Source organism: Nakaseomyces bracarensis, assembly GCF_045282275.1.
Source record: "Nakaseomyces bracarensis strain CBM3 chromosome Unknown Scaff10_0, whole genome shotgun sequence".
NCBI lineage: Eukaryota > Fungi > Ascomycota > Saccharomycetes > Saccharomycetales > Saccharomycetaceae > Nakaseomyces > Nakaseomyces bracarensis.
Genome location: NW_027263956.1, coordinates 698,999 through 725,118, shown reverse-complemented (window position 1 = coordinate 725,118; position 26,120 = coordinate 698,999). Strand labels below are relative to the sequence as shown.

Below are 26,120 nucleotides of genomic sequence, written 5' to 3'. Positions count from 1 at the left end.
TATTAATAGGAAGAAAATGATTATTCCCTCTTACCTTCTTCATTGTCTGGTGTAACATGCTTTTGTAAACGCTTGATGGCCCAATTCTGCCCGATAATATGAATGTCTGGATCGGATTTGCCTTCTGATTCGTTGTATTTCTTCCACCAAGCTGGAGATTTAAATCTGGGGTCTTCTTCAGGGAATCCACATTCATTATGTCTTATCCCAGCAACCTGTGCTCTCAGTTCAGCAGCTAATCTGCTACGTAAATCTTGTGCTTCTGGACCATACTTTAACTTATCTGTCATTTCATCTGGATTACATGGATCTCTGTATTTTTCCACTAGTGCCTGCCATTCGGCTCTATATTTCATAATAATTTCATCATTGACCTCGTTACCAATAGTGACTTTAACGGAAGTACCCAGATTTCTTGGAGTCAGTTGTTTTAACATACCCTTTGCCTCCTCAGAAGCGATATTCTCAAAACCGGTGGTGAAAATTGGAACAATAACAGGTGGTACTGTGGATTCTAAGATCACTCTTGTAACACCCCATTTAAAGTATCTCATGGAGTTATTATGAGGTGGTTTCAATTGCAAAACAAAGCCCTCGGGATAAATGTGGAGCCAAGGAGGACTATTCTGGACATATGGTAGCTTGTATTTGGGGTCCCTATCGCTCAACATCTTATCGTCAGTACTCATAAGTCTAACAGAAGCGTCAATAGACTTTTGGAAAGGACCAGCACCAAATCTTTGCGTAGACAGTACTTTACCCAGAGAGAAGAAATAACTCATGAAGGTATTTTGGAAACATATATTGTTCGCACCAAGACACCATCTCACCCTGTCCAAACCAGTATAGAACCTCAACGGGAAGGTAGCCCACACGGTCGGGTCGTCGACCATAGACATATGATTCATGATAGTCAGGGTGCCTCGATTCTCTTCCTTAGACTTCTGCAACGCAGCCTCCAGCCTGTCTAAGTGGAAAACCTTGTAGTTGTAGAAACTCAGCAACGCCTTGGAGATGCTGAACGTCAACAAACAAGTACCAAATGAGATTATACGCCACAAGATATTCCTCCGTGGGTACTCCCTGAGCATATCATCCCCAGACTTCAACACATTGTAGAAAGACATGGGTTCTGTAAGTTCTTATTGAAGTTTTTCTAACCTTGAATGAGGTTCTTTCGTACCAATAAAGTATGAACTAGAAGCTAGAGCACTACTATTAAACTTAATTAAAGAAAGAATAAAAGAAAGTTGCCTCGATATGATTTACGGTTTTCGAGATTTCTCTGCATTTAAAGAAATTCCCCTTTAGAGACTTCGATTTCAACCCCCACTTAGTGCGGCTGATTCTGTTGAAAAAAACGAGGCCTTCTAGAAGCACAGCCCAAAACCACTGAAAAATTATTCAAATGTCAATATTTCTGACTATACGAGGACAATATTCTGGCCCAGTGCTGATCTGAAGTGTAGTAAGGTGACATTGTGATGGAGAAGTTTAGTAATTGGAGGGATAAAGGCACTGGTATTGCTCCATTTCTGCCCAACACGATCACTGGGCCTAGCACAGTGTCGAAGGGCTTGCATTTTGTGTGGTATGCTGTGAAGATGGTGCTTCTGTTGCCGGTGATGCTTGTCGTGATGGTCATTGGTGACAAGTTCTGGCACCGTTTTATTTTCCGGGTGCTGTACGGGTACCGGGAGGACATCACTGTTGTTGGGGTGAAGCGGAGGCAGGTGGTGCCTTGGCAGCACTACCCGCTTAGAAACAACATATACGTGGCTAATGCATCGAGTCCCTGGGACGGGATTGTGTTGTCCTTGATTGCCGAGGGCCCAAGTGTTTTCCTGGTGCCCAACGGTGGTGTATTCTACCGTATGAATACGGAGCAATACTACTCATTTGCTATATCGGGGTCCCTAGATGCCAAGAAATACGGTAAAGAGGTGGCTTCTATCAACGAATGTAAGGACCGTGTTGTTTTCATGTTTTTGGAAGGTACATGCTCCAACGGTAAGAGTGTTCTGCCATTTGAAGTTACGAGCAAGCAGCTAGATCAGTTCTTGTACGGTGCAGATGAGCGTGACGTGCCAGAGAAGGACCGGAGACAGTTGTTCACCGTGCAGGTCAAGATCAACAGTTCCTTGGTGACACCATTGGGTATCGCAAGAAAGGACTACTTCTTTCGCAGTATAATGAAGGGCGTTAAGATGAAGATCAAGATATCGCACGAACCTTTCTCCTCGAGAAACCTCGATGCACTCAGAGCTGCCCTAATGGACGGAGACAAGTATAAGCTAGTCTCCAAATCCCTGGGCCTCGAGGCTAAACGGAAGTTTGCTGCAGATTTCTATGCTAAACGTCCTGTCAAATAGATAGATAACAATACTTTGGCATCTTGCTGCAATTTAATTAAACGTTTATGTAAATAAATATTTTATTATTATTAAAAAAGAAAAGATGTTTGCCTTTTGAAATAAAAATTTCTCGAGCAAAGACACATCCGTACAACTTGGGAAATTTTGCTTTGACAGCCTAATGAGATGTCTCAATTTTTTATTCAAGTTGTATAAACTGGATAAGCTACATATCTCAATAGTCTGATGAATCTGTATCCAATTAATCTTTATTCTACTAGCTAACGTTGGTAACCTGAAAGCAATTTAAAGATATAATAATAACGAAACAATAATAATAATAGAAATATATCCAATCGAAGTTGCCGAGCATAAGGTTGTTTCTTTTTACAATAATAGGACAAGAATATTGAAAGGCAAGCTCCATGTTAACTCGTAGAGGTGTTCAATATGTTTGGGAGTCCGCTGCGGTTACGGCTACTGGGTTTATGGTGCTTTCAGCAGCACTAGTATTTTTTATGGTCCCAGGTATTGGTTTTCTGTATTCTGGTCTAGCCAGACGGAAATCAGCTCTGTCGCTGTTGTGGGTGACTATAGTTGCGGCTTTGGTTGGTATGCTTCAATGGTATTTCTGGGGCTACTCATTAGCTTTCTCTAAAACTGCTAAAAACCATAAGTTTATAGGAGATTTAAACTCATTTGGGTTCAGAAATGTGTATGGTATAGTCAATCCAGAGGTTGCGAAATATCCTGAAGTGGCCTTTGCTGCTTTCCAGATGATGTTTCTGTGTGTGACACTTTCGCTTGTAGCTGGTTCTACTGCAGGACGTGGTCGGTTCTTTCCACATATGGTATTCCTTTTCTTATTTGCAACCCTGGTATATTGTCCAATAACATATTGGATTTGGTCGTCAGGCGGTTGGGCCAAGCAATGGGGCGTTCTAGACTGGGCAGGAGGTGGTCCAGTTGAAATAGTAAGTGCTATAGGCGGTTTCGTATATTCATACTTTCTAGGAAGAAGAAATGAAAAACTACTCATTAATTTCAGACCACATAATGTATCAAATGTCGCACTTGGTACAACTATTTTGTGGTTTGGTTGGTTGCTGTTCAATTCAGGTACTGCACTTGTTCCAAATTTGAGATCAGTTTATGCATTTTTAAATACCAACATAAGTGCCGTTACTGGAGGCATGACATGGTGTATCCTAGATTATAGGTTAGAGAAGAAATGGTCTGCTGTTGGTCTATGCTCCGGTATTATATGTGGGCTGGTAGCAGCAACTCCAAGCTCGGGTTGTATTACCTTATATGGCTCTTTAATACAAGGAATCATAGCAGGACTATGTTGTAACTTTTCAACAAAGATTAAGTATTTTCTAAAGGTCGATGATGCCATGGATTTGCTTGCTGAGCATGGTACGGCGGGTGTTGTCGGATTGATATTTAACGCTTTTTTTGCAGCAGACTGGGTTATTGGAATGGATGGTGTGACTGAGCATGAAGGAGGTTGGATTACGCATAATTATAAACAATTATACAAGCAAATTGCATATATTGCTGCAGTCATAGGTTATTGTGCAGTTGTTAGTGCAATTCTATGCTTTGTGATTGACAATTTTCCAGGACTAAGGCTCAGAGTTCAAAGTCTGGGTGAAGAGAATGGTATGGATGAGGACCAGATTGGTGAATATGCATATGATTACGTTGAAATTAGAAGAGAATTCAACACATGGGGTTATGAACTTGAAACGAAAATTGATGACTGAACATATATTTCTCATACACTAAAAATTTTTGATAGAAAGAAAGTATTTGGTAAAATACCTCTTGAATTTTTACAGGGATTTATAAGGTTATAATCAAATGATGGAGTTAATTTATATTTTATAGACTAAAAATGAATACAAAATTTTGTATATCTTATACAAATTCATTTAAATTTAGAGCGATATTTATGTAGGATATAGCTACTCATTTAATTATTAGTTAGTTAAAATCAAATATTAGTCACTTATAGTTACTATATTCTTAATAAGCTTTTCGAATTCTGACCCAAAGCATATTTAAGTATTTCAACAATTAATACGACTCCGTGGCCAAGCTGGTTAAGGCGTGCGACTGTTAATCGCAAGATCGTGAGTTCAATCCTCACCGGGGTCGTTTATTTTTAAATTTATTTTTTTATTAAAATCTTTGATACTAATTTACACTATTTTACAATAATTTGCAGTTGTATAATCTCATTTCAGTTCATAAATAAGGGTATATTACTTTTTATCAATTTAATATAATTATAGTACTATATATAATTTCTTATATGTTAATATCTATAAATTATTAAAATTATAATACATATTTTTATATTTTGGAAGTGAATTGTACATTTCTTATCAAATAATTAATTTCGGGTTTACTAAATAAAGAGATTTAGTGACAATAATGCCGTTGTATTAAAAAATAATCCTAGTTAACATCTTTAACGTATATGTTACCTAATGCCTATATAATATTATATATTTATGCCTTTGTCTTTAAAACAGCGGAGTAAATACCATTTCTAGCTCCATTGGCTGTAGAAATCCACCTACCCAAACGATGTTCCTTCGATACTGATGCAAGGATACGGAATGTCTCTCTACCGTGTTTACCAGTCTCTACACATTGTATTTTAGTTACTACACCCCTGCAATTTGGTAGTTCATTTATTAGTTCAAATTCTCTCAAATTTTCACTGAGCTTCCATACCTTTAAAGAGCCATTCCACGAACCAGAAATGAATACATTAGAATATGGAATGGCGTATAAGGAGGTGATCCAATAAGGTTTGACCAGTTTTCTATCTTGTACTTGTCTAATTCTTATATCTTTATCAGCCTCACCTGAAATCTCCTCCGGCGTTGGTGGGTCCATAACACCGTGAGCCGATCTTTCTGTAAACAGTGGCTTTTTCTTAGATAGAGACCATAGACAAATGCTACCATTGTCAGATCCTGTAATAAAATGTGAATCATCTATCATACTAACTACATCAATACTACCTTCACCAAAAAACAAAGGTGCCTCTGTTTGATCAGGATATTCAATTTCTCCATCTTCCTTTTCTACAGCGTTAGCCTTTAACCACTTCTTTAACATTCTTTCTGGATCTTCACCACCTCTAAATGTTAAACGTGTTTCATCAGGAATCTTCCACAACATGGCAGTTCTGTCACGGGACCCCACAGTAACACATCTCTCCATTCCTAGCGCTGAAATGTCAACAACGACGTCGTGATGACCATATAGGGTTTCTAACTGAGAGAATTGACTGATGGAATATGTTCTAATTTTGTAATCTGCACAGGCAACATATAGTTGGTCTGAGTTTCTTCTGAACACCAATGCTAGTACTTCACCTTTACGATCTTTTGTTGGAATGACTTTAACTGGTGACAGAGACTCGGTACTCCACACAATTAACTTTCTGTCTTTACCACCTGTAACTACATAGTCACCTTTAGGTGAGGCGGCAACAGCTAATATTTGGCCATAGTGCCCCTCACTGGTATTCTCATATTCTGTTTTGCCTTCTGGGATAAATTGTTTCCCTCCTTTCGTAGATTTTACCTTCTTTGGTCTAGCATTAAAATCTGTGATATCATACTTCGTCAAGGTCATATCTTTACTAACGGTATAGCAGTACAGCTTCTTACTATTGTTAGTTTTACCAAATGTATTGTGGTCAAACTTATTAATTTGTGGTTGGTAACAACTTAAACCCGTCAAATTATTTTCTCCAACTCTAGTAAAAGTGGTACGTGCACTATCTATGTCGATTTTATCAGCAATAAAGCGGAATACACGACCTTGTTGTTCAGCAACATCTTCCTTCAGCCTCGAACTGATGATTTCTTTATCCAAATCACCAGCATCAAAGTTGTTATAGTCATCAAGTACAGCTCCGCTTTCTTCAGCTTCCGTTCTTTCTGCCGTGAGAATATCATTTGCCTCATTCTTCAAATTCTCCAAGTACTGCTTAGCCAATCTTCTCCTCTTGTCAGCAGGATTTTCGCCTTCAAATTCCTCTTCAGAATCTAGTTCCTCCTCAACATCATCACCATCACTTACATGCTCTTCACTTGATGAAATATCTGTAATCTCCTCATCGGCTTCAGGAGCTGCTACCTTCTCATTTCTCTTTCTCTTTCTGTTTTCTGAAACTCCTGACATATTATGAAGACTCAATTATATTATCCTGTTATCTATTATCAATCCCAAATGAGTATTATATGTTTGAATCAACATAGATATGCAAATATTAATGAAATAAATACCTCTTATACTAACCAAGTAATTTACAAATATTACGATGAGGGCATCGATTTTTTTTTTCAGTGCCAAAATTTTTTCAAAAATTCAAGAATCGATGAGGTAACTTTATACGACTCTTAATTACGTATTGGATCATAACCCATATTGAATTATATTGGAAATGCTAATATATTTGTTATTTAATGTTATTTAGTGTATAAAATATGCTTAGTGTATTATATTGACAGTATGAGTGCTCTATTCTATTATATCAGGGTTGCTATTTTTTATCTCACAAATTATCCATTTGTTGATTGTAGCGGGCTTCCCTGATATCATTAATTTTTTTTACCAGTGATACCATTTCTGCTCTTTCTGAGACCTTGACAGCAGCGGTCAATGCTTTATCTTGTTTTAGTTCCTGAGCAATGGATAGGGCCCTCTCTGGATTTTGGTCTGAACAGGCAATGGCAAATAGCCTCAGTAGTGATTTGTCATGGATACCAATTAATGATGCGATGATCTTATTTTCGTTACCGTACATTTCACCATCATTTTCTATGGTGTCCTGAAGCAGCTCTGACAGTATCTTGGAACGCAAATACTCTTCCTCTGCGGCAAAGTTTTGTGGGATTTGGACTTCCTTTTCTGCTCCATCCTCAGCATCATCTTCGTCGTCCTCAATTCCAGCCTCAGCTCTCTCCTTTCTCTCTTTATTGTGCTCACTCATCAGTTGTGACTTAACTAAAACTGGGATTTGTACTTGCATCTCTGACGGCAGTGGTAGTGGGAAATCTGGCCATATATGCTTACCTTTAACTAAGATACAGTTCAGAGTGTCGTAACTGAAGCTCAATGGCCAAACATGAACATCAGAATGGTCTTTACCGCCAGACATTCTCCACACTTCAAAGTTACTATCAAGTATTGGGATCCATCTGCATTGAGCGCCAGATCTCCATTTAGAAAGAACAAGAAGTACATCATCAATGCCAAAAATACATGGATCACCGTAACTAGAGAAAAATAAACTCTTGATACCTAATGGGTTGTTAGCAATGAAATCACGATCGCATTTACGGCTCTGTTGATTGGGGAGTTCTATAGGGAGAGGTGATTCTCTTTGAAAATATCTTGAGGAATCTGTTGTAATCTCAAACAAAGAATAAGACAAACCATGTAATGGTGAAAAATGAACAGTAAAAACTTTATAATCCTGGGCTGTCAAAGCCACTATAGGAACCATTTTTTCCACAGTTAAAGGAACACCGTATTCATTGAAAACTCTAAAATAACCAAACGACGTACCAACATAAACCATTTTTGGAGTGGCTGCAATTGTAGTTATTCTCTCACCCTGCTGTAGAGGAATAGTCTTTGTCCAATTAGAATACAAAGAGGTATGAGGTCTGTAGTTGATCTGACCTAATTTGGATTGGGCAAAAAGCGTACCATTTTCATTCAGGAAAGCGACATCGTAGCCAAATAAATCCTCAAAATGATATTCTCTAAACCTTCCAACGTCGAAAAATGAAACGGTTACACTATACTGACTGTTATTTTTCACTGTGGAGACATATCCAATTTCGTTCATGGTCAGATATCTTCTATCAGAGTTAGCAAATGGCGTAGCACCTGCAGAAAACGGTCTATACTTATATGGTTTACTCTGAATTTTTCTGTCAGAGGTCACTGAGTAGTAAGGATTAGAGACTGCATATTCCTGAGGTTGATGCTTTTTGGCCGAAACATAACCAGCGCCGTCATCATCGTCAATAAAATCCTCTTCATCATCAAAGTGGTATTTCCTCTTTTTTGTATCATCATTTTCGTCCTCTGTGAATAGATTTTCGTCATCAATCTCTTCATTTTGATCCTCAGTCCCATTTGCCTTATTCTCATCATCATCAGATTCAGCTTCGTCATCAACAAACAGATTCAATCCTTTGTTATTTTTTGCACCGGACTCTATTTCATAATCGGCAGGATTTGCAAACTCAACTATGGACTTTACAGTTAATATCGCACCATTCCAGGTACCAACAATAAGGTCAAAACAGTTTGATTCTTCCTGTATACTCCAAACCATGTTAGTCACATTTTGCCTTAGTTTTCTAGAGAACTTCACTTCTGATTTCTTCCAGTCCCAAACTGTTAGGTGATTATTTAAGTCTACTGCGGCAATATAGTTACCATCTCTAGGATCAAATTGTACATCACAAAACAGTTTATTACTACCTGATGTTGTCAATGACTTCTGTAAGGAGTAGTCCTTTATATTGAATACACTAATGGTTTTGTCTTTGTTAGGTAAAGCGAAGTGCATACCCTTTGGATGCCACGCTACGTTCGTACAAATTCTGTTATCATCGCAAAACTCTGGGTCCTTGATTCTTTCTTCCTGAGTATCATCATCGTCATCATCGTCATCATCATTATCACTGCCTAGAACATTAGACAGCAGGGCATCGTCCCCGGCGTCCTTGAAACTCTGTTTTGGAATGTAGTCATTCAGCTCGTGCACTTTATTAGGAACTGCTGAAGACACCGAAAAGAATTGAACTTTACCATTGACCAGCGACACAGCCAGGGTGTTGGACTGGTCCCCGTATGATAAACTAGAAACTTGCTCCTCGATTTTCAAGTGGTTCTTCGTGCCATCGGCAAGATTGACTATGGTCAATTGCAAGTCATCACCACCGAACACCGCTTGTTTATCCGAGTGTATCAGCTTGCAATCACGTATTGGTAGTACAGACCTCGCCAACAACCTACCTTGTGTGTTCTCATCTCTAGCGTCATACAGGAACGCATCACCGTTTTTAGAGGTAACTAGCAAAGTGGAGTCGTCCTTTGCACCGAATGTAATAGAGGTCAAGTCCTTCGCTACTTCTAGCACACGGGGCTCATCCTGCACCCTTTCCGTATTCATAACCTTGACAATCCCTTTCTTACTGGCAATGCACAGGTGTACATTATCCTGAGCCATCGCCAGCGTGGTCCTCCCACCAGAATCAAACACCGATTTATCCACAACAGACGCCATGTCTCGCCTGATAATATTAATAATCTTCTAGTCAAAGTATCAACAATATATAAATACAATATACAATATACAATATACAATATACAATATACGATATACAATATACGATATACAGCAATATATAACATTGCAATACAATATTATAACACAGTCAGTATAAGCAGAGATGCCGGTTTCTATGACGCGTTTTCGTGTTTATCATATCGAACGCAGTAGTCAGGTGATAATATACATTACAACGATATAAACATGTGATTATATCACGTGATAATACATACATATATTTAAGCACATATATTTATATATAATATACTTATGAAGTATATACTATTATCCATAAGAACTACTTCCTGAAATTTACAATAGAATACCCGTTACCTATGCAGTACTAACTGATTTAGCTTTGTACTAGACTGCATAGATTTTTTATAATATATAGGTTTGTCTCTCTATGTGGACATATACAATTGTAGTATATCAGTATGAAATATGTACTAGATAGAGAAATTATTTTTTTGTTTCATGTCTTATTGTGATATTTATTTCTTTCATATATATAAGGGGGGGGCGATATTTTATTTACAAAAAGAAAGTTATATTTTCATAGTTATTTCCATTGCTTCTTGACGAAGTTCCATACCATAGGTGAGACCCATAGGAACGCAGCAACACAGGCAGCGTTCATCAATGTCTGCTCAGTACGCTTCTGGTGTAGCTTCTTCTCCTCTTCACTCTCTTGGTTCATAAACATATCCATCTTTGCTTTGTTATAGTATTAATGTATTGCTATAGTGCTATTGTATTGCTATAGTGTTGTTAGAGTATTGCTATAGTGTTATTAGAGTATTGCTATTGATATTGTTATAGTGTTGTGTTGTATTGTTCTTCTAAAAATTTTTTTGTTGAGAGAGCGCAAGTGAAAAATTTTGATTTCATTAAAAAAAAAGTAAGGTTAACATGGTGTAACTATAAAAGGGGAGTTTGTATATCGATTTGAAGCAAAAGTAGAATCGATCTCCAATACGATATCTAATGGATACTGACACAGTAGAGGCCACGCATCAGGACACTGTCCCGGAAGTCCAGGAGACTCCCGAGGCCGTCCAGGAGACGGAGAGTGTTCCAGTACCACAAGAGACGGAGGCACAGGAGGCAGCTCAAGAGACAGCACAGGAGACAGCACAGGAGACAGCTCAAGAGACAGCTCAAGAAGCTCAAGAGACAGAGACGGATAGATTAGAAGGGCAGGAGAGAGCAAGAAAGCATATAGAGTCTGATGATGATTCTGATGACGGGAGGATAGAGGATACGTTGGTGGACAATGCTCGTGAAGTAGATGAGAATCCGAGGAGTAAGAGACAGGAGCTTGAAGACAGACTTGATCGGATCTTGAAGAAGACCTCCGGTCGTAGAGTGAGGGCAGATGAGCATGATTTAGAGCAATATATGGATGAGAAGATCCTGAGGTTAAAAGATGAGATGAATATCGCAGCTCAGTTGGACATAGAGACGTTGAACAAGCGTATTGAGGAGAGTGAGCAAGGACAAGGCCAAAGTAAGGCGCCGCTAGTGGCTATGCAGAAAGTTAAGCTGCTTCCTAAAGTCGTTAGTGTGTTGTCGAAGGCTAACCTGGCAGACACGATCCTGGACAATAACCTGCTACAGAGCGTTAGGATATGGTTGGAACCACTGCCCGATGGATCGCTGCCATCCTTTGAGATACAGAAGTCGCTATTTGCAGCACTGGACGATTTACCTATCAAGACTGAGCATCTAAAGGAAAGTGGGCTCGGTAGGGTTGTGATTTTCTACACCAAGTCCAAGCGTGTTGAGCCACAACTAGCCAGACTTGCTGAAAAGCTTGTTGCCGAATGGACCAGACCTATCATCGGCGCATCCGACAACTATAGGGATAAGCGTATCTTACAACTTGAGTTCGATTCTGAAAAGTTGAAGAGAAAGTCCGCATTGGACTCTGCCAAGAGAAAGAAGGGCAAGGTGGCCAAACCGAACAAGGGAGGATCCTCTGCACAGTCACTATACGAACAGGCCGCAGCTAGAAGAAACAGAGCCGCCGCTCCTGCACAAACAACTACAGATTACAAGTATGCCCCAGTAAGCAACGTCTCTACCGTCGCCAATAACGCTAGAACCACCGGTGTTGGTTCAACGCTAACCAATAACGAAATGTACAAAAAACTGGCTTCGAGATTGACAAAGCAAGGTAAGAGGAAATGATTTTTGATAATCACACAGCCAACATCCGGTGTGTAAGTGTCCCCATTTGATGAGAAACTTGAAGTCTGTGGCTCAAAAAGGAGCCGAGTAAAATAAAAAGGGAATAATAATCAGATATAATGTACTATATAGAGCTATTAATAACTACAAATACTTAAAACTCATGTCCTCAGATTGTTTGTGCTTCTTTATAATATTACATATAATCGTTATAGGCCATTATGAAAAATTTTTTGAACGAAGGTTAAGAACGAGGGCACTTAGATTAGCAGAACTTAAGAAGGGCAAACCTGAGGGCAGTTTTCTGTAGGCACGTATTACTATACATCCACTGTATTAATAAAATTTTTAATTGATTTCTAAAAACATGACCACGCTAGACCCATTTGAGCCTTCTGATTTGTTCCAATTGAATAACGTCAACCTGGACGTTTTGACGGAGAATTTCCCCTTAGAGTTCTACTTGGAGTACTTGATCTTGTGGCCTGAGCTGTTCTTCAAGAGTAACGAGTTCAATGGAGTGTACTCCGGGTATATGATGTCGAAGACCGAGGGGAAAGGGCAGGATTGGCATTCGCATATCACGGCGGTAACCGTTGCGCCAGAGTTCCGCCGTATATCTTTAGCGTCGAAGCTCTGTAACACCCTGGAGGCCATCACCGATACTAAACCACACGATGTCAACTTTATAGACCTGTTTGTGAAGTGTAATAACGACCTAGCCATCAAGTTATATGAGAAACTGGGTTACAGTGTGTACAGAAGAGTTATCGGATACTACAACTCCCCACAGGATGGGTACCCGTCAACGCTGAAGAAGGTGAACGACGACAAGGATGCATTCGACATGCGCAAAGGTATGAAACGTGATAAAGGCAAGAGTACAAGGTCTGATGGACGTAAACATAAGTGTTATCCACACGACGTGAGGTTTTAAAAGAAAAAACCAAAACACGCCAGGCATCATACAAAGGTTTTATGGAAACAGTAAACTACAGAGTGTCTTGAATAACTAATACGACTCAATTGGCTTCAAACATTCTGTTCATCTCTCCTTATTTGCGGTTAGTATTGCTGCTTTTATTAATTTTTTTTCTTCCATCGGATTTTTTCACTTAAAAAAATTTCCCAGGGCCAAACTAACAATTTCTAATTAAAAATATTATGCTTGCTATCTCCGAACCCCCCCACCAATACATTACTGGTAAACCATTTCATGTTGTTGTATAGGTTTTAGTTTTCTATGCTTTAAACCCATATCAGACACTTAACCAAATCATTTAGACAAACGAAATAAAAAAACATGGCTTCTTTAGAGAGTGCTTTCACCGGTGCTGTTGCGTCCTCTTTGGCTGCGACTACCGTGTATCCACTAGACTTGGCCAAGACGTTGATTCAAACACAACATAAGAATACCGAGGAAGATGAGTCTGAGGAAGAACGCTCGCAAGTGAAGTACAAGAATGTCGTAGACTGTATTATCAAAATATACCAGGAAAAGGGATTTCTGGGTCTATACCAAGGGTTGGGGACTAATGTTGCTGCAAACTTTGTTCAGAACTTTATATATTTTTTCTGGTACTCTCAAGCAAGGAGCAACTATTTCACATTTAAAGCAGGACGTTTACAGTTGAAGGATGACTCACGTAAAGCCATTGAGCTGTCCACAGTTGAGGAGCTAGCGCTTGGTATGGCTGCAGGTGCGATGACGCAGGTGTTTACGAACCCAATTTCAGTGGTAAGCACGAGGCAACAACTTACCAAATCGCCAAATGATAGCTCTTTGAAAGCTGTGATTAAACAGATATATACGGAGAGTAACGGTGACCTAACTGCATTTTGGAAGGGTTTTAAAGCTGCATTGGTCCTATCTTCAAATCCAGCCATTACCTATGGGAGTTACCAAAAGATCAAGAACGTCATTCTTGCTACCAAGGGTATCAAAGGTGATGCCATAAGATCTTCGAAATTGCAATTATCTGCTGGTGAGAACTTCCTGTTGGGTATGCTATCTAAGATGATTTCTACTTTTGTTACACAGCCATTGATCGTTGCCAAGATCACTTTACAAGGAAAAGGCTCGAAGTTTAAGACTTTCCAGGAAGTGTTGCAGCACATTTACACTAACGAAGGGTTTTTCTCCTTATGGAAAGGTGTTATCCCACAAGTATCAAAGGGTGTCATCGTACAGGGTCTGTTGTTCACATACAAGGATGAAATTGTTAAGTTGGTGAGAAAATTACTTTTCTTATATAAAAACATTTTGATGAGAAATAAGTCAATGCTTACATAAAATGACAATAAATATTTTTTTGATTAAACCCTAACTGCTTGCTAAGTCTATACATGTCGTCAATTTGGTTGTTACATAAAGAGGGAATCCATTTACTTTTATTTCTATGTACTTGTTATTTTATTTAAATGAATTCGTATCTACCACCGATTGGAGTAAAGGTATCAACGAATTTGTTAATCTTTTCAAATTCCTCTTCGGAGATGACGGACTTCTTTTCATCGAAGTTCTCAGCGACTCTAGCGGCGCTAGAACCAGATGGGATTGGGATGAATTTGGCATTTGGGTACTTGGCGTTACCATTCCAGTGCTTGACCCAAGCAAGGGCGACTTGTGGCAAGGTGATCTGCTTATCAGCAGGACGCTTGTCAACAATCTCTTTCTTAATGAAGTTCACGACGTCCTGGTTCTGTTGTAGTGCTTCGTCAGAGAAACATTTCAGCATCTTTCTGAAGTCACCGTCTGGGATATCGGAGTTCTTAGTCAATTGACCCGTTAGGATACCCTTACCCAATGGAGAGTAACAGATGACAATGAGGCCCAGGTCAGAAGAGACCTTAGCCACGTCGTTCTTCAAGATGTCGTCACAGAACAAGGACAACTCGACCTCAACACAGGCCAGGTAGTCGCCGAAGTCCTTGGCCACGGCGGCGATCTGCTTAGCGTCCACCTCGGACAAAGAGATGGCACCGATGACACCCTTTTCGACCAAATGTTTCAAGGCATCGAAGGTCTCCCTTGGGTACACCTCGCCTTCGCCACACAGAGACATGTCCATACGGGCAGGCTCGAACACCTCAATGAACCCGCCAATGGCCTCACAGCAGGCCTCAACAGAGGCAACAACGTCGTCGTATTTACCCTTGGGCGACAGGTCAGCGTTATTCATAGCACCCTTACACGAAATAATCACGTGCTCCCTTAAGTCAGGGTATTTCTTGAAGAAGTCTCTGACGAGGTGCAAGTTCACTCTATCAGCACCGTAGAACTCACCGACGTTGAAGAAAGCCCTGTGGTTAGACTCACGGGCCAGCTCAACGGCCTTCAACATGGCACCAAAGGCCTGCTCCTGAGCAGTAGGCACCGCCTTCCATGTCAACGACATCAGACCGTAGCCGGTACCAATCTCCCTCATATCCTTCTTAATCTGTTCAACTGAAACCATTGCCAAAATACTGTATTTATTGTTGTTGTGTTTTAATTGCCTATATGTGAATGAGTGATATTCTCTAGTCAAAGTAACAATTTTTTTGTATATCTATAACATTAATATATAGTCCTCTTTTTATATGCCATAAGAACTTTACAGGTCCCTTATCAAAGAAGATTTACAGTTTACTCAGAATACAAAGAACACCCCGCACCAAATACTTTTTCAACCTTATTTTACGTTCAATCGAAGCAATGTTGTTGTGTGCTGTGATAGTATTGCGTAGTGTTGTAGTTGAAGTGTTGTAGTGTATCGTGTTGGGAATGTATCGTGTGATATTGTATCGTAGCTGTAGTGGTAAGTGGTAGTGGTTAGGGTGATAGTGTAGCAATAAAACCCTTCTTCCGTCCTTACCTCCGCGGGTTACATGCTGGGATATCAAGCCCTAAACCACCAGCTAACCTGCCTGCCCTCCATCCCCATACCACGCTACATAAATGAACCACTGCACACATCAGAGAGACGGACGCACTGAGAGAAACAGAGACGGACGCACTGACGGACCATTCTCTCTTGCGCCTCTCTCTCTTACAAATTCTGTACCGGGTAACAGTTTATATTTTCGTATGTCCGGGTAAGGTATGTCCGGGTAATATGCACCCCTGAAATCCGGGTTACGTTTTTGTCTCCCCGGGTAACTGATCTACGGTAATAGGAGGAAGGTTACTTCATTGCGTATATGTTATCATCAGAGCCCACTAACTCCGAAATCTTAGTAATCCATATAATACAGCAAGGACCTAAACAAATACAAGGATCCAAATACAAGTTACTCAATAGAACTAGAACCTAACAAATACAAGCACTCAATACAACTAGAAATAAGCGAATAACAAAAATCTCACGATGGCTGCTGTCAAGAATGGGAGGTCTAATAGTCGGATATCTAATTTTACTGAGCATTCAGTGGTGAGTGTACGATCGGAGGATACGTTGAGTGCCAGTCTGTTGTCGTTGAAACTACGCCAGAACCCGTTTGATAGGACGTTGTCTACCGTGGAGAGCTTTGAGCATGTGAGGAGGACGAACAGATTGCCGGACTACCATGTTAAGATCGTTGTTGTTGGGGACGGTGCGGTCGGGAAGACATGTCTCTTGATGTCGTACGTTGAGCGTGGGTTTCCCACACAATACGTACCTACTATCTTTGAGAACTATGTTACGAACCTGTATGGGCCTAAAGGTCAGATGATAGAGCTGGCGTTGTGGGATACAGCGGGCCAGGAGGAGTACAACAGGTTGCGACCGTTGTCTTACACAGGTGCTGATATACTGATGGTGTGTTACGCAGTGGATAGCCAGGATTCCCTTGATAACGTGGAGAAGACGTGGTTTCCCGAGGTGAAGCATTTCTGCCCGGGGACTCCGATTATGCTTGTGGGGCTTAAATCAGATCTATATGAATCGTCGGATGACCACTTAGAGATGGTGGATCCCGCTCATGCTGACGATATTGCTAAGAAGAACGGGGCCTTTATACATATACAATGTTCGGCTAAGAAGAACGACAAAGTAGACGCCGTTTTTTACTCTGCAATCAATAATATACTGGCTGAATTTCTCACATCTCAGGACTCGAACCCTTCTATCTTAAAAAATATATTTAAGAGCAAGAAACTGAAACTGAGTACACCAGTAGACCTAGATGATAAAGACGAAACTATTAATGAGGAAAGTGATTCTGAGGAGAGCTCCAAAAACATCGCCACAGTTACAAATAACGTTGTTAGGAAAAGCATAAGGAAATCCAAGTGTATTATAATGTGAAGTTTTTTCTTATTCTAATCTTACTATTTGCCCTTATAGGGTTGATAATTGCTAATATTGTTTCAATTTCGGTTCCTAATAAATTTCTTACCATAATTATTTAATCTAAAATCTATAAATAAATTTCTAATTCCTAGCTTAATTATAATATTCAGATAATAAAAAAAGATAATTGATTAAATTAGTTTTTATTTATTAAGTTACATATAGTTTTAAAATTAGTTATTAATGTATTTTAATTAAAATTATCTTACAATAAGATCTTATTACCAATGTTTTGCTGCCCTTCTTTGCTTTCTAGTGGTCTTATGATGACTGTTTTCATGTCTGATATGCTCTAAGAAATGGATTAACAGAGCCTGACAAGCAAATATCTGACTATACATCGAGACACCGGTGATACCCAAGTTCGTAATATCACCAAATTCACCAATAATCAAATCTGCACGCCTGGATGTCATCTTTGGTACTTCATCTTGGAACCTCTTCGTATAGTAAGCGCTGACCTGCGTAACCTTCGAAGTTGGCGCATCTTTTGCAGCTGAAGACCTCTTCTCGTTAGAGGCCTCTTCATAACCAGGTAAAGTTGGTACATCACCACTAATTTTCAATTTACCGACCATAAATGGTACCCTAGAGATCTTCCAGCTAATAGCACAGCCTTCAGTGACACCCTTCTTATCAAAAGCAGTGATCTGTGACTCAAAATAACATGGAGCTCTGATATTCGGGTCGGTAAACTTAAAGTCAAATCGACGGCTGTGAAGACCAGAGTATTGCCAGGTTATTTCACAGAATGGAATCTTGTAGACATTGAAGTTGTTGTCCTGGAAGACAATCTCAAACTTACTGTATGGTGCCGGTTCAGACCTCGGAAGCACGATATACTTATGTATCACCAGTAAAGGACCAGTGGAACGCCAGGTTGAGACCACAGGTGGGATAGCCTGCAACAACGGGACACCCATACCAGCACTGTCCACTCCATCATTTTTCGTTGTCTGTTTGAATATGTCATAAGACTGCACCGATGGGAATATGAGGTATGCACGACTAGAGAAAGATTTCACTATAGGCATGTCCCTGGTCATATTATACCTAAGGATAGGCGGTACTCCTTCAGTATCATTTTTAGGGATTGGAAATTGTTGTTCAACTGACTTCTTATCAGAGAAAGATTGTACTAACTTCTCAAATATAGCCATATAATTTAGATGTTCTTTTCAGATAATAGGTTATGATGTTGGAGATTGAAATAAAAAGTATTATAAGAGACTTTTAATTATATTAAACCATCTCCCTTATATAATGTAAGATCCAATATCAAATACTCTTGTCAAAAGAAGGCTCAACATTACATTTTAATCACCGATACTCTTTTCTTTTTAGCTTTTTTCTTTCTTTTTTTTTCTATATGTTAAAATATCGATTATTCAATTAATAACTGCGCCTACCAGTTCAAAGTATGAACAGATATCAATCCTAATAGATTGACCATGTTAGCTTATCTTCACTAACACATATCAAACTATTCAACTTTATAGATTCACAAATCAAAAACTACTAAGTGGGAGGATTGTGAAACGAGGCTAAATTAAATAATCACTTTACTACACAGCTTTATAGTAATTCTAAGTTAAAATATTAAAGACACGTAGACCTTGTCAATCGACATTCAGTATTATAATTAATAGCTTATATTAATTGGCCATCGCCGTCATTATTTTTTCAGTTCTTGCTTGTACGGCTTGTTCTATGGGAGGTTGAAAAAAAAAATTTCAAGCTCATCGCTCACTATAATGGCTGAAAAATTAATTCAAAAAATTTGTTTTGGGCATCGATTTTTTATAGTAGTCAATAAGAAGGCGTGTAGGTTTGTAAATGAGGGCATTTCTGAGACTAATCCCATTTAGAAGACACCAATTAGGACGGATGACGATGTCTACTATGGAGGAAACGAAGAAGAGAGCTGTTACGCAAGGTGGTCCTTCCAAGAAGAAGTTGAAGGTGAAGAAGTACAAGGCTAAGAAGGTTGATCCTACATCTCCTTTGGGTGTGCTTGAATTTGAGATTAGTGAGCTTTTGAAGGAGCAGAAACTGGAGCGTGAGCAGGTGTTGAATGACGTGACTGCGATTTTGAACGATACGTCGTTTGTTACTGGTCCTATTGCATCTAAATACCACAGAGAGGTACAAGGTGTGGAGGTTCTTAAACTGGGGTCTAATGGTGATGGTATAGCTCTTGTAGAAAATCCTGTAGAAACCGGGAAGAAGCAAGTTGTCATAGTTCCATTTGGGTTACCTGGTGACGTGGTTAATGTTAAGATATTCAAGACACATCCATACTACGTGGAGTCTGATCTACTGGATGTTACAACCAAATCTCCTATAAGGAAGGATGAATTGATTAAGGACAAATATTTCGGGAAATACTCAGGTAGTCAATTTGAATTTTTGGAGTATGCTGAGCAACTCAAGATCAAGAGAACTACTATTGAGAATGCATATAAGTTTTTTGCACCAAGGTTAATCAGTGAGGGACTATTGCCTTCTGTTGATAAGACAATGGCATCCCCACTACAGTATAGATACAGAACTAAGATCACCCCGCACTTTGATATGCCTAAGAAGGTGAAGCAGCTGGAAGAGAGACCTCCGCTAGGGTTCGGCCAGAAAGGTAGACCTAAGTGGAGAAAGGAGACTCTAGAGGTCGGTGGTACAGGGCCTATATTGGATATAGACAGCTGTCAATTGGCCACTGATATCTTGAACATAGGTCTAACCAACGAAAGAGCTAGGTTTGACAAAGAGTTCCAGAAATATAAGAAAGGTGCCACTATCTTGCTGAGAGAAAACACAATTATTTTGGACTCTTCGAAGCCCACCAAGGAACAATTGGAAGAAGGCTCCCGTGATAGTAACGGCGAAATCAGCTATATCGAAGTTGAAGATAAGGAACACGGAGTTAAACTGGCGAAGACCTGTGTAACGAACTCCAGACAAATTATCACAGAGTATGTTGACGGCCACACGTTCAAGTTTAGTGCCGGTGAGTTCTTCCAGAATAACAACTCCATTCTGCCACTAGTAACTAAGTACGTCCGTGACAATTTACAGTTCAACAACGGTGGGAAGCCTAAATATCTGGTTGACGCATACTGCGGGTCTGGTCTGTTTAGTATATGCAGTGCCCAGGGTGTCGACAAAGTCATTGGGGTTGAAATTTCAGCAGACAGCGTCGCTTTTGCGGAGCGGAATGCCAAGAACAACGGTATTGAGAACTGTAGGTTTATTGTCGGTAAGGCCGAGAAGTTATTTGAGTCCATCGATACCCCAGCAGACCAGACATCAGTGATCCTTGACCCACCACGTAAAGGTTGTGACGAGCTCTTCTTGAAACAACTGGCATCGTATAACCCGGCAAGAATAGTCTACATTTCATGTAATGTCCACTCACAGGCAAGAGACGTACAGTATTTCCTGAAGGATACCCCAGAAGGGTCACAATACAAGGTCGAGAGTATTAGAGGTTTCGACTTCTTCCCACAAACGCACCACGTAGAGAGCGTGTGTGTCCTATCTAGAGTATAAGTTAAATATAGAGCCCAGGATATTTTTGTTTTCCCCTTTTTTTATGTAACTGTAATATATATATAATAACGCAATATTGTATTAGATAGAGCTATTATAATAATCGTAGTCAATATACTGTATTACGAAAAGATATCTTTTTGTGACTGTAAGAAACACCCAGACCTCCAAACCCATTCTCAAGACAAAACAAAACAATTTTACAAAAAAATAGATGCCATAATATTCTTACTTTATTAGGATATAATGAAGTGAAAGAAAACGAAGAGTACAGAAAACACCGCAGTGACAAGAAGAAGCGACAAATACTTTGAGAAAATGAACAATCCACTACGCGTGTTTCTGGGACGCAGCTCCCCTAACTCTCGAATGCGCTCACAAACAAACAATAAAAACAGAAAAAATGACCAAACAAAACATATTAATTCTACACGTGATTGTACGTACAGCATAACAATAAGAAATTGTCCAACGTCTTTTTTTTTTTCTTCATTGAGAGTAGAGAGAGAGAGAGGAACTTCAGTTTTCCTTTTACTCTATGAAAAAAAAAAATTTTTTTTAATTACGTCCATTAATATTTCTAGATAGTATTTCAATTAGTATTTGAAATTTCACGATATAGAAAAGGGAACCAATACATAACATTAAGCCAACATGGAGAACGATAAGGGTCAATTAGTATGTTATTAATGCGAATAATGCAAGAGAAATTAGAAAATTAGGAAGAAAAAAAACAACAAAACAAGTGGATGTCTGAAAATATAGGAAAAACAAAAACTAGTTACAATATGAAAGCGGTTTTATACAGAGATATTTGATTGCACGATAAGATATACGATGAATATAGCCTTAGAAAATGGACCATATGCGAGATTAAAAGTAGTAATAATAATGATATGATGCTACATTCCTATAATAATAAAGAATATCCACTAGTGATGAATAATATAAAAAAATGAACTTTGTTACTAACAATAACTAATTATTTCTATAAAAATTATCCCTTAATTTTGCACTTTACAAGTAAAAAATGAAAGAGAGAGAAATTGAATATGAAATATAACATTTAATTTTATTAGGTCGAACTTTACATTCCAAGAAAGTGTTCTGCTACCAACAGAATCATCAAGGCTGATGATCACGCCTCTGTCCAAATCAACATTGCTAAGGTTGACGAAGAGGGCCGTGCCATCCCAGGTGAATACATCACTTACGCTCTTGCCGGTACCGTCAGAGCTAGAGGTGAATCCGACGACTCTTTGAACCGTTTGGCTCAAAACGACGGTTTGTTGAAGAACGTCTGGTCTTACTCCCGTTAAAAGGATTTTTTTTATTAAAAAAAAATTGCATTTAATATTAATTTTTCTTTTGTCTTAATTTAAATATTAGTTTTACCAAAAGAAAAAAAATCCTTTTTTTAATCTATACCTTACAAATACAATAAATCAACCCCCCATATTATTTACGTGTTTCTTCTATTATTATATATAACACTCTTAAATATATAATATATATAAATACACCATCATAAAGCTATATGCGTTATTATCAATCGCAGTCATACTATACGTAGCAGCATGTGATAATAACCCCCACCCGTATTCCCTGCTTTCCCAAAAAAAAAAGAAAGAAAAGAAATATTTGGCGGGGGTGCTCTCCATCCGTCCAATTTTGGTATATTTACGTTTTCTTTTAACTTCCAATTGACCCCACTTTCCTAACTAGGAAAATTCTCGAAATCCTCGGGGGGGTAGAGAAAGAAGTGAGAGGAATACCAGCCCAAAATAAAAACAACCCACACTACGGCATTTTCACTGTGGTGTTGACATTTTAACCGTATAAGGACATACCTATTGCCGTAGTTTGGAAAGGACTAATTTAACTGAAAAAGAAAAGATTTTATGTCCAGTGAAAGGCACGCAGCGCAGAGAATCGTGTGCCCAAAATACCAAAAAAAACGTACATCACTTATGTCTCTCTCTCTGTCTGTCTTTTATTATTATTTATTAGTCTCCTTTTATTTATTTGTGAGAGACAAAGGGGTTTAATAAATTCAACAAAGGGACTCTTTTCTTTGTGATTATGACAATATATAATATAAATAAATAAATAAATATATAAATAAAACAAACGTCAAAAAACTTATAAACTTCTTCTGGAAAAAAATTAACAAAAAAACCAAACATAAAATACCAATAACAACAATACGATAATGAAGAATGTTGGTATAGTGACATTGTTGTATTCTGCAGACTATTTGCCTGGAGTGTTCACCTTGGGGTACAAGGTGAGGAAGTTGCTAGAGGCTTCTGGTCGTGATATTAAGCTATGTCTTATGGTTACTAGGACTTTATACAATGATATCCTGAGTGATATTGCGAAGAACTTGTTGGGATGTCTGTTTGACGAAATTGTGCAGGTGGATCCGTTGGACTACCAGTATGTTACGCAGGACAGAAACAGTGGAAACTTGCAGATGTTGGACAGACCCGAGCTGTCCTTTGCACTGATTAAGGCTCGTTTGTGGGAATTGACTCAGTATGAGCAGATTCTGTACTTGGATGCTGACACGCTGCCAATGAATACTGGTCTTTTTGACCTGTTCGAAATATTAGGAGACCAGACTAAGGAACAAATCGCTGCTGTACCAGATATTGGCTGGCCCGATATCTTCAACAGTGGTGTAATGATGATTGTTCCTGACAAGGACATCAACGTTGAGCTGCGTAACTACATCCTGAACGTTGTCTCCATCGATGGGTCCGATCAAGGTATCCTCAACCAATTCTTCAACCAAAACACTAGGTTGAATGAGTTCGGGAGAATTGCTAACTATGTCACCCGCGAGTGGATCAGATTGCCTTTCCTTTACAACGTTACCACGCCAAACTACGGATACGAGTGTCCACCTGCCATGAAATTTTTCGGTCCTCATATCAGATTAATCCATTTCATCGGTAAACATAAACCTTGGAGTAAGTGGTCTCAGGAAGAGTTCAAGAAGAGTCAATATGCAGCACAATGGAGAGCCACTTACCTGGATTTCCAGATTGACTATGATATAGTTGAGTTGTTAGCTGATACCACAATTGATACCGGCCACCATGAGGAGGAGCAACATCACCATCATGATGAACATGATGAGCACCGTCATCACCAAGAACAGCATGAAGAACATCATGATGAACATGACCATCACGAACAGCACCAAGATTACAAGGAAGAGTGTCATGAGGAGAGACTCGACTCTATTCCGGAGAATGAAGAATGTGAAAAGGAAGAGGAGAATTACGAACCCGAGCAACCTAAACCACCAACTCCAATTCCTCTTCCATTAGATTTCAAGGAGTGGTTAACAACCTTTATTACAAAGGAGGACGAACCTGAACAACCACCTCAACCACCAGCCGAGGAACATCAGTACCACGAGGAGTACCATACCCAAGAGTTCCCCGCTGCCAACGTGGGAGAAAGTAGCCGTGACGACCATGTTCCTGCTGTTGAAAAATCTGTACCTCACAGAAGACCAATTACTATTGAACATGATGACCACTTTGGACCAAAGATCGTGAGATCATCTGACAAGAAGATCAGGTTCATTGAGGAGGAAGAGGTTCTAGACCATGAATTAGATGATGTAATCCACGATGAGGACGAACAGGTTACAGATGAAGACGATGACGAATTACAAGACAGAACGAATGAGGCCAAGGAGCGTGAGTTGGCTGGAGAACTTGAAGTTGAAGATCAAGATGACGATTTAGAAGAGTACCATAGACATGTTCCACAAACTAATTACAAGTTCGAATGGGAAGGTAGCAACTACTTAAAGAGAGTTGAAAGATCCTTCCCTGATGATATCTTTGAATATTCTGTCGAATGAAGATAATTTACGCCCTGCTTTCTTTTTATTCTAATATCCCATTTGTTGTTGATTTTATTTTAGCATTGAATTTGCGATAATAATCCAATTTTGTTGTTTAATTATTTTCTTTTTTTTATTAACATGCATGAAGTACTACTTAACTGTAATATCAATCCTCTCACATGCACAAACCCTGAGAATAAGATAAGCAAACAAACTTCTAATGACTACAGACTTACAACTCGTATACCATTTTTTTTTTTTATTATTCCTAAACCTGCACACGACGTCTATTTTTCTTTATTAATCTTTTGATTGTTAATTTTTCCTACCAAATGTTCTAATACTATAAAAGCATAGACTTACTGTTATATATAATGATATATCTTATACAAATTTAATTATGTTGCTAAAGCACTAAACCAAAAATTAATAAATTTTATAAAACTTCCCAGTAGCTTATTGAATACTCACGTGGAAAAAAAGAAAGAAAATTTTATTTTTTCATGGTGAAAAATATTGAATTAAAAATATTATGCGATGCTCATCGCAAGGTATATTATTCATATTAGATGGATATTAATTTGTTTCTATGATACTACTAAACCGAAAGTTGCGGACATTATAATAAAAAGTTATGGCTACGGTACTGGACAGTGAATTGGTATATAAAGGTCTCGATGCTCTGAGAGCACATTGTGAGGAAAAGAATGAAACCAACCAGGATGTTCAGTTAATTATCCATACCGGTAAGAAACTTGGTCTTAAAAAGGACTATGTTAGAAGAATTATACCGCTGAAGCGTTGCAGGATGAACAAGCCCAGTGATTTCAGGATTCTTTTAATTACCAAGGATCCATCTACAAAATACAGAGATGTTTTGACAAAGGATGAGCTAACCTCAGAGCTCTTTAAGGAAATAGTGAGTATAAAGAACTTGAAGAGAAGGTTTCGTGGGAGTAAATTGACCTCTTTGTACAAAGAATTTGATCTAGTTGTTGCCGATTATAGAGTCCACCATCTTTTACCCGATATCCTAGGGAACAGGTTTTACCAAAGTGGAAAGAAAACACCTTATATGATAAGGATCAATAAAAGTATAAAGGAAAAACGTTCTAAGATGGACGAGACAGTTGATATAAAATACATCAAAGCTCAAATGAAAAGTATTTGCAAGAATACTTCGTATCTACCTAATGACGATAATTGTATAAATGTTAAGGTAGGGCATATGGATAAACAAAGTAACCACGATATTTTTAATATTATCGAAGATGTGTTAACCTTTTTAACAGACAGAAATGAGAAACCTGTGGGAGGTGTTATAAAAGGTGGCGTGAAATCTTTACAGATAAAAACAAACTCAAGTACAAGTATTCCAATATATTACGAGAAGGAAAAAATTGCTGTACCAAATGAGAAGGAATTGAAATTATAACAGACCTCTATAAATTTTTTTTTAG

General features: G+C 38.8%; 15 protein-coding genes across 15 annotated transcripts; 9 read left to right on the top strand and 6 right to left on the bottom strand.

Moving 5' to 3' along the window:
* Positions 1 to 20: 20 nt before the first annotated feature.
* On the bottom strand, positions 21 to 1,127 carry TAZ1 (lysophosphatidylcholine acyltransferase; the record flags this gene model as incomplete). The annotated part of the gene is made up of 1 exon (XM_071053109.1): positions 21 to 1,127. One exon carries the CDS (start codon positions 1,125 to 1,127, stop codon positions 21 to 23), a length of 1,107 nt encoding a protein of 368 aa, XP_070911359.1.
* Positions 1,128 to 1,484: 357 nt separating this feature from the next.
* On the top strand, positions 1,485 to 2,372 carry LOA1 (lysophosphatidic acid acyltransferase LOA1; the record flags this gene model as incomplete). The annotated part of the gene is made up of 1 exon (XM_071053108.1): positions 1,485 to 2,372. One exon carries the CDS (start codon positions 1,485 to 1,487, stop codon positions 2,370 to 2,372), a length of 888 nt encoding a protein of 295 aa, XP_070911358.1.
* Positions 2,373 to 2,779: 407 nt separating this feature from the next.
* On the top strand, positions 2,780 to 4,123 carry MEP3 (ammonium permease MEP3; the record flags this gene model as incomplete). Its single annotated transcript, XM_071053107.1, has 1 exon — positions 2,780 to 4,123. The coding sequence occupies one exon, from the start codon at positions 2,780 to 2,782 to the stop codon at positions 4,121 to 4,123; it is 1,344 nt and encodes a 447-aa protein (XP_070911357.1).
* Positions 4,124 to 4,874: 751 nt separating this feature from the next.
* RRP9 (ribosomal RNA-processing protein RRP9) lies at positions 4,875 to 6,566 on the bottom strand (the record flags this gene model as incomplete). The annotated part of the gene is made up of 1 exon (XM_071053106.1): positions 4,875 to 6,566. One exon carries the CDS (start codon positions 6,564 to 6,566, stop codon positions 4,875 to 4,877), a length of 1,692 nt encoding a protein of 563 aa, XP_070911356.1.
* Positions 6,567 to 6,939: 373 nt separating this feature from the next.
* CTF4 (chromatin-binding protein CTF4) lies at positions 6,940 to 9,693 on the bottom strand (the record flags this gene model as incomplete). Its single annotated transcript, XM_071053105.1, has 1 exon — positions 6,940 to 9,693. One exon carries the CDS (start codon positions 9,691 to 9,693, stop codon positions 6,940 to 6,942), a length of 2,754 nt encoding a protein of 917 aa, XP_070911355.1.
* Positions 9,694 to 10,300: 607 nt separating this feature from the next.
* On the bottom strand, positions 10,301 to 10,450 carry TOM5 (Tom5p; the record flags this gene model as incomplete). Its single annotated transcript, XM_071053104.1, has 1 exon — positions 10,301 to 10,450. One exon carries the CDS (start codon positions 10,448 to 10,450, stop codon positions 10,301 to 10,303), a length of 150 nt encoding a protein of 49 aa, XP_070911354.1.
* A 275-nt stretch (positions 10,451 to 10,725) lies between these two features.
* Positions 10,726 to 11,931, top strand: SPN1 (transcription factor SPN1; the record flags this gene model as incomplete). The annotated part of the gene is made up of 1 exon (XM_071053103.1): positions 10,726 to 11,931. The coding sequence occupies one exon, from the start codon at positions 10,726 to 10,728 to the stop codon at positions 11,929 to 11,931; it is 1,206 nt and encodes a 401-aa protein (XP_070911353.1).
* A 367-nt stretch (positions 11,932 to 12,298) lies between these two features.
* Positions 12,299 to 12,868, top strand: NAT3 (peptide alpha-N-acetyltransferase complex B subunit NAT3; the record flags this gene model as incomplete). The annotated part of the gene is made up of 1 exon (XM_071053102.1): positions 12,299 to 12,868. One exon carries the CDS (start codon positions 12,299 to 12,301, stop codon positions 12,866 to 12,868), a length of 570 nt encoding a protein of 189 aa, XP_070911352.1.
* Positions 12,869 to 13,234: 366 nt separating this feature from the next.
* Positions 13,235 to 14,224, top strand: ANT1 (Ant1p; the record flags this gene model as incomplete). The annotated part of the gene is made up of 1 exon (XM_071053101.1): positions 13,235 to 14,224. The coding sequence occupies one exon, from the start codon at positions 13,235 to 13,237 to the stop codon at positions 14,222 to 14,224; it is 990 nt and encodes a 329-aa protein (XP_070911351.1).
* A 124-nt stretch (positions 14,225 to 14,348) lies between these two features.
* Positions 14,349 to 15,389, bottom strand: RNJ42_02935 (aldo/keto reductase family protein; the record flags this gene model as incomplete). The annotated part of the gene is made up of 1 exon (XM_071053100.1): positions 14,349 to 15,389. The coding sequence occupies one exon, from the start codon at positions 15,387 to 15,389 to the stop codon at positions 14,349 to 14,351; it is 1,041 nt and encodes a 346-aa protein (XP_070911350.1).
* Positions 15,390 to 16,280: 891 nt separating this feature from the next.
* RHO4 (Rho family GTPase RHO4) lies at positions 16,281 to 17,201 on the top strand (the record flags this gene model as incomplete). The annotated part of the gene is made up of 1 exon (XM_071053099.1): positions 16,281 to 17,201. One exon carries the CDS (start codon positions 16,281 to 16,283, stop codon positions 17,199 to 17,201), a length of 921 nt encoding a protein of 306 aa, XP_070911349.1.
* A 266-nt stretch (positions 17,202 to 17,467) lies between these two features.
* Positions 17,468 to 18,406, bottom strand: RNJ42_02933 (uncharacterized protein; the record flags this gene model as incomplete). Its single annotated transcript, XM_071053098.1, has 1 exon — positions 17,468 to 18,406. One exon carries the CDS (start codon positions 18,404 to 18,406, stop codon positions 17,468 to 17,470), a length of 939 nt encoding a protein of 312 aa, XP_070911348.1.
* A 676-nt stretch (positions 18,407 to 19,082) lies between these two features.
* On the top strand, positions 19,083 to 20,792 carry TRM2 (tRNA (uracil(54)-C(5))-methyltransferase; the record flags this gene model as incomplete). The annotated part of the gene is made up of 1 exon (XM_071053097.1): positions 19,083 to 20,792. The coding sequence occupies one exon, from the start codon at positions 19,083 to 19,085 to the stop codon at positions 20,790 to 20,792; it is 1,710 nt and encodes a 569-aa protein (XP_070911347.1).
* A 2,212-nt stretch (positions 20,793 to 23,004) lies between these two features.
* GLG1 (glycogenin glucosyltransferase GLG1) lies at positions 23,005 to 24,675 on the top strand (the record flags this gene model as incomplete). The annotated part of the gene is made up of 1 exon (XM_071053096.1): positions 23,005 to 24,675. The coding sequence occupies one exon, from the start codon at positions 23,005 to 23,007 to the stop codon at positions 24,673 to 24,675; it is 1,671 nt and encodes a 556-aa protein (XP_070911346.1).
* A 619-nt stretch (positions 24,676 to 25,294) lies between these two features.
* UTP30 (Utp30p) lies at positions 25,295 to 26,095 on the top strand (the record flags this gene model as incomplete). Its single annotated transcript, XM_071053095.1, has 1 exon — positions 25,295 to 26,095. One exon carries the CDS (start codon positions 25,295 to 25,297, stop codon positions 26,093 to 26,095), a length of 801 nt encoding a protein of 266 aa, XP_070911345.1.
* Between the last annotated feature and the right edge of the window lie 25 nt (positions 26,096 to 26,120).